We start from the raw sequence: 12891 nt of genomic DNA on the forward strand, positions 1-12891 counted from the left end.
GCCTCCACATCCTTCCTGTAATGTGGCAACCAGGACTGAATACAATGACTTCCAGTTACTGAAACCTCCCTCCACCACTCAGCCAATTTTGGATTCAACATGCCCCTTTATCTTTAATCTATGGGCTCTTACTTTCTTGATCAACCATGACGGATATTGTCAAAAGCTAAAATCCAGCAAATGTATTACCTTTATCACCACTGATGTGGAAGTGTTGGACTGGACTGGTCAAAGTCAGAAGTCACACGCCACCAGCTTACAGTCCAACAGGTTTATTTGAAATCACAAGCTTTCGGAGCTCTGTTGAAGGCTTGTGCCTTCGAATAAACCTGCTGGACTGTAACCTGGTGTCATGTGACTTCTGATTTTGTTAACGCTGCTGGCTGCCTCCTTTAAAAATGACAATCTAATTTGTCAAACACGACCTTAACAAATCCACGATGACTATCCCTGATTAATCCATCTTTGTCTGAGTGCGAATATGTTGTGTCCCTCAGCAATTGTTCTAATAACTTATACACCACAGAGTTTAGATTGAGTGGCCTGTAATTCCCTCCTTTCTTTTTAATAATGAGACAGCATTAGCAGTCCACCGGTCCCCTGACACATCCTTTGTGGCCAGAGAGGATTTTGAAATTAATGTCAGGGCACTGATATCTCCTCCCGTGCCTCTCTCAGCAGCCTGAGCTACATTGTGTCATGAAACAGACTCGCTACCACAGCCACATCTCCTTACTCAGCACCTGCCTACGGAACCGACTGACCCCGCACGGACTCCGGACCACATTCAGACCAACACAATTTGGACCCAACCAGGAAAACCAGTACCTGCATTCCCAGCGCCCCTCCCCCAAATTCCCTCCCCGCTACCTTTTATCTCAGTCCGCTTGGCAAACCAGCCTCATTCCTGAAGAAGGGCTTATGCCTGAAACGTTGATTCTCCTGCTCCTCGGATGCTGCCTGGCCTGCTGCGCTTTTCCAGCACCACACTTTTCAATTCTGGTCTCCAGCATCTGCAGTCCTCACTTTCTCCCTGTTTAAAATAATAGACAATGATTTACGTTCAGTAGAGGGAGCTTTATTTTCAGTTTAAAAGAGTACAAGAATCTTTACTTCGTTTCTAACCCCTGCTGTTGCTGTCCTGGGAAGGTTTAATGTGGATAGTGCAGAGAAAGCTTTACTTTCAGTTTAAAAGAGTCGAGGAAGCTTTACTCTGTACCTCGGTATTTTCTAATCAACTTGTTCAGAGGTGATATTACACACCTCTGAAACGTAGGACACACCTCGTCTTCTGGTGTCTAATCCCGTGCTGTAACTCGCCTGAGAGTGTTTGATCGAGCAAGTGTAAAGAAAGCTTTACTCTATAATTAACCCCGTGCAGTACCTGCTTAGGGAGTATCTGATGGGGACAGTGTAGAAGGAGCTATAGTCTGTATTTAACCTGGTGGTGTCCCTGTCCTGGGAGTATTTGATGGGGCAGTGTAAAAGGGGGCATTACTTCCGGTTTGAAAAGAGTAGTGAGAGGTTTACTTTCAGTTTAAACGTGTAGCGAGAGCTTTACCCTGTATCTAACACAATGCTGTTGTAGTCCTGTTGTTGAGGCTGTGAATGAGAATGTTTGTGTTGCTCCCTGACAGGCTCTAGGTTGGTGCTTTATTTTGATGATGACTTTCTTGGCTTTCCTGGTGAGAGCAATGCGACCTTGCTTCACCCAAGTTGCCTTCCTGAAGACAAAATATTGGTCCCATTACATTGATATTGAGCGCAAGCTGTTCGAGGAAATGTGCACAGAACATGCCAAGGGTTTCGCCAAGGTCTGTATCCAGCAGTTTTTTGAGGGGTTTCAGGATGAGATGGTCAGAGGTTACAGTCACTATCAGATGCCAAGGCTCCATGATATCGAAACTGGTGAAGAGCAGGAGAAGCTCTTTGGTATCACTGACAGTGCGAATATGAATAAACTACTGAGGAACTGGCACAAGTGCAAACCACCATTAAATGTGAACACGGGTGTGAAGGAGGATGTCCATCAGAATGGTGATGTGAACCCGGTCCCCAATAAGTGTCCTCAGCCACGCAGGGAGAACATTGTCTTCTATAGCAAGGTCTGAATCGTCGCTTTGACGTGTGAGCATTGTGTCAGTGTCTGTTGCTTGGGTTTGTTGTGAAGACTGACATCTTTGCTGTAGCCGCTACCCCAATGGGGCACCAGTACAGGAGCTATGAGCATACTCACCACCGTGATCGTGACCGAGTTGCTGGGCCACTGTTAGCTGGTTCAGGTCCTGGTTCCGTGACTGCCCAGGATTGCGGGGGAGGACAAAGAAAATGCTACCAAGACATTCTGATGCTCCCTTTGAAACACAGCAGAATGGACAACAATGACTGGGCGGAGCTTGCTACAGTTCATTCCAAACAGAAACAATGTGTAAATTGAGCTGCAATACACTGTCAGTTTTAATGATTAGACAGAGCCGCGTCAGAAGCAAGGAGCAAATGTTTCACTCCCCCTCAGCTCAAAGACTTCCCAGTCAAAATGTGACCTATTCAATCACGTGAAGACCCATGGCTGAATATTATGACCCTGAGTAAATGGTAATCTCAAAGTGAGGGTCAACTGCTGCCAATCCAGAGCAGAACACTCAAGCCAAGAGGGAATGTGGTAACATTCTCATATGGATATAATGGTCCACCTTCAACATGCCAGAGAATCAGTTTCTGACTCATTTCAGTCATCCCTGTGTAGAAGGTCTTGTGTGCTCATAGAATAGACTGGACTGAGCTCAGCACTGGAAATAATTTCTGTTTGCGATAAAGTATGTTTCTTTCTACTAGGCCTGATCGGTATGTTGGCATGTAAAAGTTATGTGTTTTCTTCCCCTCAGAGTGATTCTCCCAGTTAAATAAACTAGCAGCAAGCTTTTTGTGAGTTTTAAAATAAAGGTCTTATAGAGTCATAGAGATGTACAGCACAGAAACAGACCCTTCAGTCCAACCCGTCCATGCCGACCAGATATCCCAACCCAATCTAGTCCCCCGCTGGCCCATATCCCTCCAAACCCCTTATTCATATACCCATCCAAATGCCTTTTAAATGTTGCAATTGTACTAGCCTTCACCGCTTCCTCTGGCAGCTCATTCCATACATGTACCACCCTCTGCGTGAAAAAGCTGCCCCTTAGGTCTCTTTTATATCTTTCTCCGCTCACCATAAACCTATGCCCTCTAGTTCTGGACTCCCCCACCCTAGGGAAAAGACCTTGTCTATTTATCCTATCCATACCCCTCATAATTTTGTAAACCTCTATAAAGTCACCCCTCAGCCTCTAACGCTCCAGGGAAAACAGCCCCAGCCTGTTCAGCCTCTCCCTACAGCTGAAATCTTCCAATCCTGGCAACATTTATCTGGATATTTGAAACACATCTCACTCATCTCATACATCTGACCATGCATACAATAAGTAGTTATAGGGACAAATAAAATAATACTGGAGATAGTCATAATTTTATGGCAGGGTTGTCATTTCTTGGATGAGTTGACAGTTCAGTTGATGTGAAGATCTTGTAAAAGAGAGATTTTCACTGAGCTGTGAGGTGTCTTGTCACTGAATTTTCAGGAGTTAGCTTCTCTTGTGAATTTGAAGTTGAAATCAATTGTTGGGGGGGGGGGGAATGGGGGGTGGGGGTGGTATTCTTCCATTTTCATGAGGTTGCTGTTTACACCATCTCCACTTAGGTGACTTGCAACTCGTTTGGTAGCTTCCTGATGGAACTCTGGCTGCAGCACAGCTTCTTGTGGTTTGAAAAGCAGGCAAAGGAAACCGTTAACAAAACCAGAAATTGCTGGAATATCTCAGCAGGTGTGGCAGCATCCATGGAGTGAAATTAGAGTTAACATTTCAGGTCCAAAGTGACTCTTCTTCAGAATTGAAGGTAGCTAAGTTTTTTTTAAATGCACAAGATAAGGTTGGGAGAAGGGTTAAGGAATTAAGCATAGCATGGTGGCTCAGTGGTTAGCACTACTGCCTTGCAGTGCCAGGGACCTGGGTTCAATTCCAGCCTTGGGCTGTCTGTGGGGAGTTTGCACATTCTCCCCGTGTCTGTGTGGGTTTCCTCCAGGTGCTCCAGTTTACTCCCACAATTCAAAGATGTGCAGGTTAGGTGAATTGGCCCTGCTAAATTGCCCATAATGTATTCAAGGATGCATAGGTTAGGTGCATTAGTCATGGGTAAATATAGGGGAATGGGTCTGGGTGGGTTACTCTTTGGAGGGTTGGTGTGGACGTGTTGGGCCAAACGGCCTGTTTTCACTCTGTAGAGGTTCTACAATTCTGGAATAAATGATAGCTGGAGATAGGGTCCAAAGAGAGAGAAGAACAGTTAGACAAAGGAACGGCTGCTAATGGGGATTACTAGAGGCTAACAATGGGTAGTGTGTAATAGCAGACGACATGACAAAACCTAGTTTTCGCAGGTTGGGATAAGCATATGGGAGAATGTGGCTCTAGCCATAAATTGTTGAATTCAATATTGAGTCCAGAAGGCTGTAGAGTTTCCAAATGGAAAATGAGGTGCTGTACGTCCAACTTTGCTGGAGCACTGCAGCAAGCCTGAGATGTTGGCCAGGGAGCAAGGTTGTGCATTGAAGGTCCAGGCAGCTGGAAATTCAGAGTCTCCTTCACAGACAGAATGTTGGTGTTTTGCGAAGTGGTCACCCAGTCTACACTTTGTTTCACCAATGTAGCGGAGACCAGAGGAAATAGTGTTTCATCATACGACTGTTCCTAAGATTAACATCCTTTTCCAAATACAGTGCATGGTTAGGAAGATTGCATATTCAGGATTTTACACCTTGAAAGTCTAAGACAGTCTCTTTTCAGTTGAAGAAACCCATTCAATTGCTCATTCCCCCTGAATTAGGAATCAGTTCTCTCGAGACAGATTGGGAGTGGTTCACATCTACAAAATAATCCTCAGGTGACTCTCATTGTATTTTTAAATGGAGCGCAAAACACTGCAAAAAATTAGTTTGAAGTTCAGAATATACTGGGACGTAACAATCCATTGACAGGAAGAACTGTTTTCACTTCAGTTGTTGATACTTAAACAGTCAGGACTTTAGAATCATGGAATATTAAAGAGCATTTTGGTGAGGTGTCACCAGGGAGGATTAGAAATAGGACAGTTCAGACTCTTCAGCCCTCAATGTTGTCCTGGCCTGTTATCCTACTCTAAGATCAGACTAACCTACGTACCCTTCAATGTACTATCTTCCATGTGCCTATCCAAGCGTCGCTTAAATATCCCTAATGACTCTAAGACCTGTTTGTTCCTGGTTTCTGCCTGGTCCAGTCACCTATTCGGAGTCAATACTCCTGGACTAAACTGCTGAGCGAAACTCATTTTAAAACATCTCCACCTGAAACCTGATATGATTTGAAGTTCACCAGAGTATAATATAAATCCACGATATATAGAATCCCTACAGTGCAGATAGAGGCTATTTGGCCCATCAAATCTGCAAGACAATCTCATTCTGAGGAACATCCAAGCCTCAGGCAGTAAAGCTTGAGTCCTGTTGTGTCTTAACCCCATGTCTCAAATCTAATATAGAGACAGTGAGACCACCCCCCCCCCCGAACCAATTCTGATATAAAAACAACAAATTCTGTAATTTCCTCCCTGTCAGCATAGTGGGTCTCACCGCAACAGACAGACTGCCAGTATCAAGAAGGCAGCTCACCCCCACCTTCTCAAGGATTATTAGGAACAGGCAATAGAAGCCCCTGCGGCTCGAGATACCCCTATCCAAATAAGAACAAAAGTCCAAATTAATGCCTGGGAATTGGCTGAATGTTTTTGATATAGAAGCAGACTTTTGCCAGGAATGATGCCCAGTTAGCCACAGTGCAGCAATTCCTTTTTCCCTGCCAAATCAACTCACCCATTTTGCATAAGCCCAGCACTAATGGTTAATCCTCAGTGAATTTCTACAGGTTGCTGTCCTTTCAGTTGCTGTCTCACACCTGAATTTTCTGTTCTCATGAGCTGGGTAGAACCCACATCCTTTCCAACCCACTCATCTCTTCAATAAAGGTCTTTCTCAATACATTTCAGTTACATCACACTGTAAACCTTTGCTATAAATTCTGCATTTTACGATCTTCTTCTCCACAACCACCTGATGAAGGTGCAGCACTCAGAAACTAGTGCTTCCAAGTAAACCTGCTGGACTATAACCTGGTGTTGTGTGATTTTTAATCTCCTCAATAAAGACTGAGGAAAGCAAACACTGGAAATTATTCAATCAGGAGCTAGGAGACGGTGACCATTATCTTGATGACTGTTCCTAAGAGTGGGTTCCTCTTTAGTAATAACTTATCCTGCCCTCGAGTTCTGACACATCATCTTGCCTTTATTGAAAATATTTTTTAAAATTCAAGCAATTGCACATCAGCTCTGGTGATATGCATTAAAACAATATCATGATAATATTAATTGAGGTATTAATCACTGATTTGTAACACTCAGTAAATTGAGTTTGATAACACCAAACTGCTGAAGCTGCATTTAACTTGAACTTCAACCCTTTTGAAATGCCTTTCCAAAGGTTCACAAGCCCCAGGATTTTTGATTTAAAAATAGGTTACATTTTAAACAACTTGTTCAGTGAAGTTATTACATACTTCTAGAGCAGGTAGTACTTAAACCTGGGCCTCCCAGTCCAGGGGGAGGGACACTACAAGAGGTGTTTGGCACAGGCTTTAAGTTCACACTGCCTCTTGGAGCTGCACTCTGTTAAATTACACATTTGTTTACTGCTGCCTCCAAGGGGACTAAATTCAGCACTGCTGAGAATTGTAAATGAGCAGTAGTTTTCCTAAGTGTCTATCCTCCAGGTCAGAGCTGATACATATCTCTTTGACCACAGAAGGTACCAGAGTTCACCCAAAGCCTGTTCTCACCTACCCTTCAGACTGTACAGCACAAGAGATGAACTTTGATCCAGATCCTGATGAATTCTGGGACAATGAGATCCTTTGCAACAGTTTCTCTATCATTGCATATTTGTTTTGATAAATTTATCAGCACAGTCATATATAAAAATGGTCTTAGAATTGGACTCTTTTGAGATTAAATAGACATAAAATGGATCCAATTTAGGAGGCTAACTTCCTGTGCCTGAAACATGTAAAAACGGACATGTTTAGGTGTTGGAGGTACACATCCTATCCAATAGTTAAAACCAATATAAGATGCCTGATTGGCACAATTTCTTGGAACTGCATTAAACCCATTAAACTGCATTAAACTGCAATTGCAGCTCTGTTCAAGGACAACAGCACCACGTGGCCAAACCTGGGGTCCTAAGGAATACTTGCCACACACTGACCAAAGTACACAGCAGCTGATTATCCTCGGCTTGTGCTGGAGATGTGGCAATAATTGTTTGAGTAAGTGAAATGGAGAATTTTGTGCTGAGAAACTATGTGTACCATCAAGATTAGACAGTGGGGACAGAAAGATTTAGATTGAGAGGGGGAGGCCACCTAAGCCTGAACTGATTTGTTGTCAAAACATAAAGGTGCAGCTCTTTCCAAATCTGGAGAAGGCACTCGTCAGACCATAGCTGAAACATAACAAAGAGCTTTGGTCTCTTTATCTAAGGAAAGGTACAGGCAGTCTGGGGAAGATTCACTAGACTCACACTGGGTATGGAGGGATTGTCTTCTGAGGAGGAGTTGAGCCTATTCTCATTGGAGTTTAGAAGAATGAGAGGAGACCTTATTGAAACATACAACATTCTTAGGGGACTTGACAGGGTAAATACGGAGAGGTCGTTTTCCCTTGTGAGACAGTTTAGAATCAGAGGGCATAGTCTCAGAAGAAGAGGCTGCACATTTAAGAAAGTGAGGAAGAATTTCTTCTCTCAGGGAATAGTGAATCTGTGGAGTTCTTTACTGCAGGGCTGGGTCATTAACTATATTTAGGGCAAAATAGACATTTTTAATAGGTAAAGGAATCAAGATTTATAGGGAAAAGGCAGGAAAGTGGAGTTGAAAATGATCAGATGAGCTATGACCTAATTGAAAGGCAGAGCAAACTCCTTGGGCTGCATGGTCTACTTTAGCTCCTGGATGGAAGATGTCAGCCGTGCTCTCTACCTTTCACGTCTGCTTTCCAGAAAACCCGACACCACTGCTGTTCTGGTTTACATTTATGGCTGTGTTGGGATAGCCTCATCCTTTCTGATGAAGAGAGCATTATCGTACATCAGTAAAACAGGACTAAGAGTGGGTGAGGATGGTGCTGAGAGTTTGTATTCTCTCAGACTAGAGCAGATGAAGATGGCATATTTTCCTTTGAGTTTTATGGCAAACGGTTTCACGGTCACTTTTACTGAAAGCAGCTTCTCATTTCAACACAAACTTCCCACCAAGCACCACCCAGCCCATCAAATTCTCAAGGTCCTTCACTTAATAAACTTGCTTCACGATATGCAATTCACATTCATTCCTTGACTTCTAGTGACCACCTGTTGTGTCTTTGCTGTGTTACAACAACTAGCAGTTATATAGCACCTTTAATATCATAAAAGGCCCAAGGTGCTTGTAGGTCACTGACAGATGGAGGCTGGCAGGCAGATTGGGGGCCTATCTCTGAGCCAACCTGATGGCTGGAACGACAGAAACCAGAGTGAATTTGATGGGGGTTAAAACTCATTCAAGGACACGATGAAGAAATTAGTTAGAAACGTTCAAAATCATAGTATTTTAATAGAGAGAAAGGAACTGTTTGCAAGAGTGTTAGTGATCCAAAGGAGACTTACATCTGAGACTGACTGATAGCAACATTCAAAATCAGGAAGCACCGTGGCATTATAGCACACACTGCCAGAACGGGGTCAGTCCTGTAAAGAGGCTCATACAGCAAAATACTATCCCTTAACATAAAACATACACCGTTATTTCACTCTGTAACATCTCAGTCTGAGTTCCATCCAGAACAGAGACACATCACACCCCCTGCCAGGCCCCTGGACCTTGTCAACTCGTTGTCCAACAATTCAGAAGTTGCAGTCGCCACGTCACCATGATATCAAGTGGAAAAGAGACCAAACAAACTCAGACCCTTTGAGAATCTGCTCAGCTCACCTGAAAAGGTTTGCAGTCACATGCTGCAGCCTGGATTCTGGGCTGAAACATTGCAGACCTAGAGCCAGGACTTATCATTAATCATGGGCTGTGGGAGGTGGAAAGACAGCAATGGAAGATGTGCAGATGTGTGCACTGGTTACTGCATTAACAACAGAAGTCCTGATTTCCAAACTAGTAAAACAGCTTTGCAATATGGTGGGCTTTATTTGAGGGAATAATGTTCATTGGCAATACAGAGTTAACAGCAGGAATGTTCTTAGTTAACCATCAGTCTGAACGAATGTGGTGCAAGAACTGTTCTGGGCACTTGGCCATGAGGTAACCACAGCACCCTGGATCAATGCCTTACTACACCAGCTATCTTTGGGAAAGCAGGGAAAGGCTCTGGCACTGAGATTGCAATCAACCCCAGATTCTCAACTCTACATGTATTCACTGCTGATGAACTGGAGAAGCTTTTGGACATCGGATTGTCCAGAGATCTGTCCCACTGCCCTTCCTCGAACACAGGAACCTCAGACACCAATGTAGCCACTGAGAAGTCCAATTTGTAAAGTGCAGCTATCAGTGCGATTAGCTGTCCACAGGCAAGCTCGTTGACTCAACGTATTTTAGCGCCTTCTCCTTCACACCCTGTACTCTCTCCTCGCTTCCATGTTTCTTCTCATACTCAAGATACCTTTTGAAGAAGAACTTCATCTTCTTTGGTGCAAGCTTCAGGTGTATGACTCTTTCGAAGAGATGCCTACAGGGCAGAGAGCAATACGTTGTTGTGAACTACTCAATCTACAATTCACATTCTGAATAATTTACTGAGTTTGGATTCTGGTAAGTAGTGATTATTGTATCGGATTCCCAACCGAGAGGTTAAGAGTTCAAATCCCACAATGGGAAAACCAAATATCTGCAGCATTAATAAATGGATATCTTAATCAAATAATCATCAAAAATGCCATTTTGATCTTTAATGTCCTTTGAAGAGAACTCCAAAGCTTATCCAATCTGTTCCTTCATTCTCACTCCAAGTTGACACAATGTCTATCAGTTCAGTAACCGAATCAGTGTGCACAAGATAACAAAGGGATTTGAAAGAGTACGAGGAATGGGGAGGGAGTGAGGAGCAGAGAGAGGAGTGACAGGCAAAGAAGAGGGAAAGGCAACAGGCAAAAAGATAGAGAAAGACAGAAAATGCACATGACAGGCAGAGAGAGAAACTATACCCTCAGTCATGAATCCAGGTCATGGGAAAATACAGAACAACCTTGATTATCTGAACATCAATTATCCGAATTTCGGATTATCCAAACAAGATCTCAAAGTACCGTAAAAACGTTATCTGAGCAATCAGTTATCTGAACAAAATACTTCACACTAGTCTTGTTCGGATAATCCAGGTTGCTCTGTACTCAAGTCGTGCCAGACAATATTTATTCCACAATAAGGTGTTTTCTAAAAAAAAATTGTTGGGATGAAAGCTGGGCCAGCACTTACTGCTGATCCCTAACTGTCCCTTGAACTGAGCGGCTTGCTCAGCCTTTCAGAGGGCAGTTAAGAGTCAATCACATTGCTGTGGGTCTGGAGTCACGTGTAGGCCCAACAGTGAAGCAGATGGACTTTGGACAGAAAAAGAATTGATTGCCATTAAATTAGTTTTTAATTCCAGACTTATCAAATGAACTCAAATGCCACCATCAATTGTGATGGAATCTGAACCTACACCCCCAGAGTAGTAAACTGGGCGTCTGGATTCCTCGTCCAGTGACGATAGTACTACACACCCTTCTTCACAGAGTGGATGTCAGCAATTTACAGGGCTCTGTATGGGCTGCACTACAGACAGTCAGCTGGCCTCTGCTGGGTCTGGGTATAGCTTTCAGATTGCACCAGCAGCAACCAGACTGAATACCTGCTCAGTTGTTAGGATGAAAAGCAGTCTGCATTCTTCCTGACCATGCGTTCAAAGTCAGGACACTGGTGGGCAAAATAGTTGCAGGCTGGGCTGGGAAAGAAATTAACCCAAGATGCTAAAGGATCAGCTGACTTTATTTGGACTGCAGACATTCCTAGTTCAGCTGGGATGCACAGAGACAACGAAAAGATATTTCTGAGCTGAACAGTCTGTACTGCAGTGCAGTAGGACATCTGTTACCTTCTTTGACATGCTGTGTTGCAGGTCACCTACAACTGGAGGCAGGAACACAATTAGCACAGTTCCCACAGGTGGGAGACTAACAGAAAGGTGAGCAGGAATGATCTCACTGCACTAAAGTGGAGAATCCTCTCAGTGTCTCAGCCAATATTTCTCACTCCTCTCTCCTTAACTCTGTGACATTGAGGGAGCCACCTCTGCCTCAGATTTCGGAGGTAGAGAGCACATACAGACTGCAATTCTAACTTGGGATTCTGGAACAACATCTGTGGACGTACTTCTTGTGAGGATCACAACATTCCCCTCATCTGACTGGGCTGACCTTCTCATTGGCTGGTGAAGGATAGTTGGGTGCAGTGTAGCACAGTTCATGGGGTGGTGTGTCAGACTGTGCACCAGGCAGATTAAATGGCAGAGTGTTGTATACAAAAACAGCAATAATAAACGCCATCAGAAACAATGAAACACCTTACTGACCTGTTGTGGGATATGCTGGGCCAACAGTTACACTTTGAAACCATGTACTGTGTGTGAATCAGCTCAATATATCCAGGTTTATAGGCTTAAGCCCCAATTCCCAATCCCAGAGTACAAACTGCAGGCCACGGTACTAAGGTGGCCCCACAGTGGCTGACCTTCCACCATTTTGGTGAAATGTTAATCTGTAACCTGCTTGCACCCTCAGTGATGTCAAAGCTCCCACAGTCACTATTCACAACAGAACAAGAGAATTCCCCTTGGTGTCCTGTGGCCTGTTGCTGTCCCTTGATTAACAGATATCCATATTACAGAGGAGGAAGTGCTGAATGTCTTAAAACACATGAAGGTGGACAAATCCCCTAGAACTCTGTGGGAAGCTAGGGAAGTAATTGCTGGGCCTCTTGCTGAGATAGTTGTATCATCTCAGGGAACTATAGACCAGTGAGCCTGACCTCGGTGGTGGGCAAGTTGTTGGAGGGAAGTCTGAGGTTCAGGATGCACATGTATTGGGAAAGGCAAGGACTGAATAGGGATAGGCAAACATGACTTTGTTCGTGGGAAATTATGTCTCACAAATTTGATTGAGTTTTTTGAAGAAGTAACAAAGAGGATTGATGAGGGCAGAGTGGTAGATGTGATCTATATGGACTTCAGTAAGACGTTCGATAAGGTTCCCCATGGGAGACTGGTGAGCAAGGTTAGATCTCACGGAATACACTGAGAACTAGCCATTTAGATGCAGAACTGGCTCAAAGGTAGAAGACAGAGGGTGGTGGTGGAGGGTTGTTTTTCAGACTGGAGGCCTGTGACCAGTGGAGTGCCACAAGGATCGGTGCTGGGTCCACTACTTTTCATCATTTATATAAATGATTTGGATGCGAGCGTAAGAGGTATAGTTAGTAAGTTGCAGATGACACCAAAATTGGAGGTGTAGTGGACAGAGAAGAAGGTTACCTCAGATTACAAAGGATTTTGATCAGATGGGCCAATGGGCTGAAAAGTGGCAGATGGAGTGTAATTTAGATAAATGTGAGGTGCTGCATTTTGGGAAAGCAAATCTTAGCAGGACTTATGCACTTAATGGTAAGGTCCTATGGAGTGTTG

At 43.8% G+C, this 12891-nt stretch overlaps 2 protein-coding genes across 3 annotated transcripts in view; one reads left to right on the plus strand and one right to left on the minus strand.

The window, feature by feature from the left end:
* The window catches only part of LOC122560979 (calcium homeostasis modulator protein 1-like), a 4361-nt gene extending 2123 nt beyond the window's left edge, over positions 1-2238 (plus strand). Inside the window, exon 2 of the mRNA XM_043712224.1 lies at positions 1638-2238. Coding sequence (XP_043568159.1) covers positions 1638-2111 — 474 coding nt within the window. The 3' untranslated portion in view covers positions 2112-2238. The remainder of the gene's footprint in view (positions 1-1637) is intronic.
* A 6519-nt stretch (positions 2239-8757) lies between these two features.
* pdcd11 (programmed cell death 11) overlaps positions 8758-12891 on the minus strand; it is a 57022-nt gene continuing 52888 nt past the window's right edge. For both annotated transcript variants that reach the window (XM_043712900.1, XM_043712899.1), the window contains exon 37: positions 8758-9903. In XM_043712900.1, coding sequence (XP_043568835.1) covers positions 9732-9903 — 172 coding nt within the window. In that variant the 3' untranslated portion in view covers positions 8758-9731. The remainder of the gene's footprint in view (positions 9904-12891) is intronic.

This window comes from Chiloscyllium plagiosum, chromosome 22, assembly GCF_004010195.1.
Source record: "Chiloscyllium plagiosum isolate BGI_BamShark_2017 chromosome 22, ASM401019v2, whole genome shotgun sequence".
Classification (NCBI taxonomy): Eukaryota; Metazoa; Chordata; class Chondrichthyes; order Orectolobiformes; family Hemiscylliidae; genus Chiloscyllium; species Chiloscyllium plagiosum.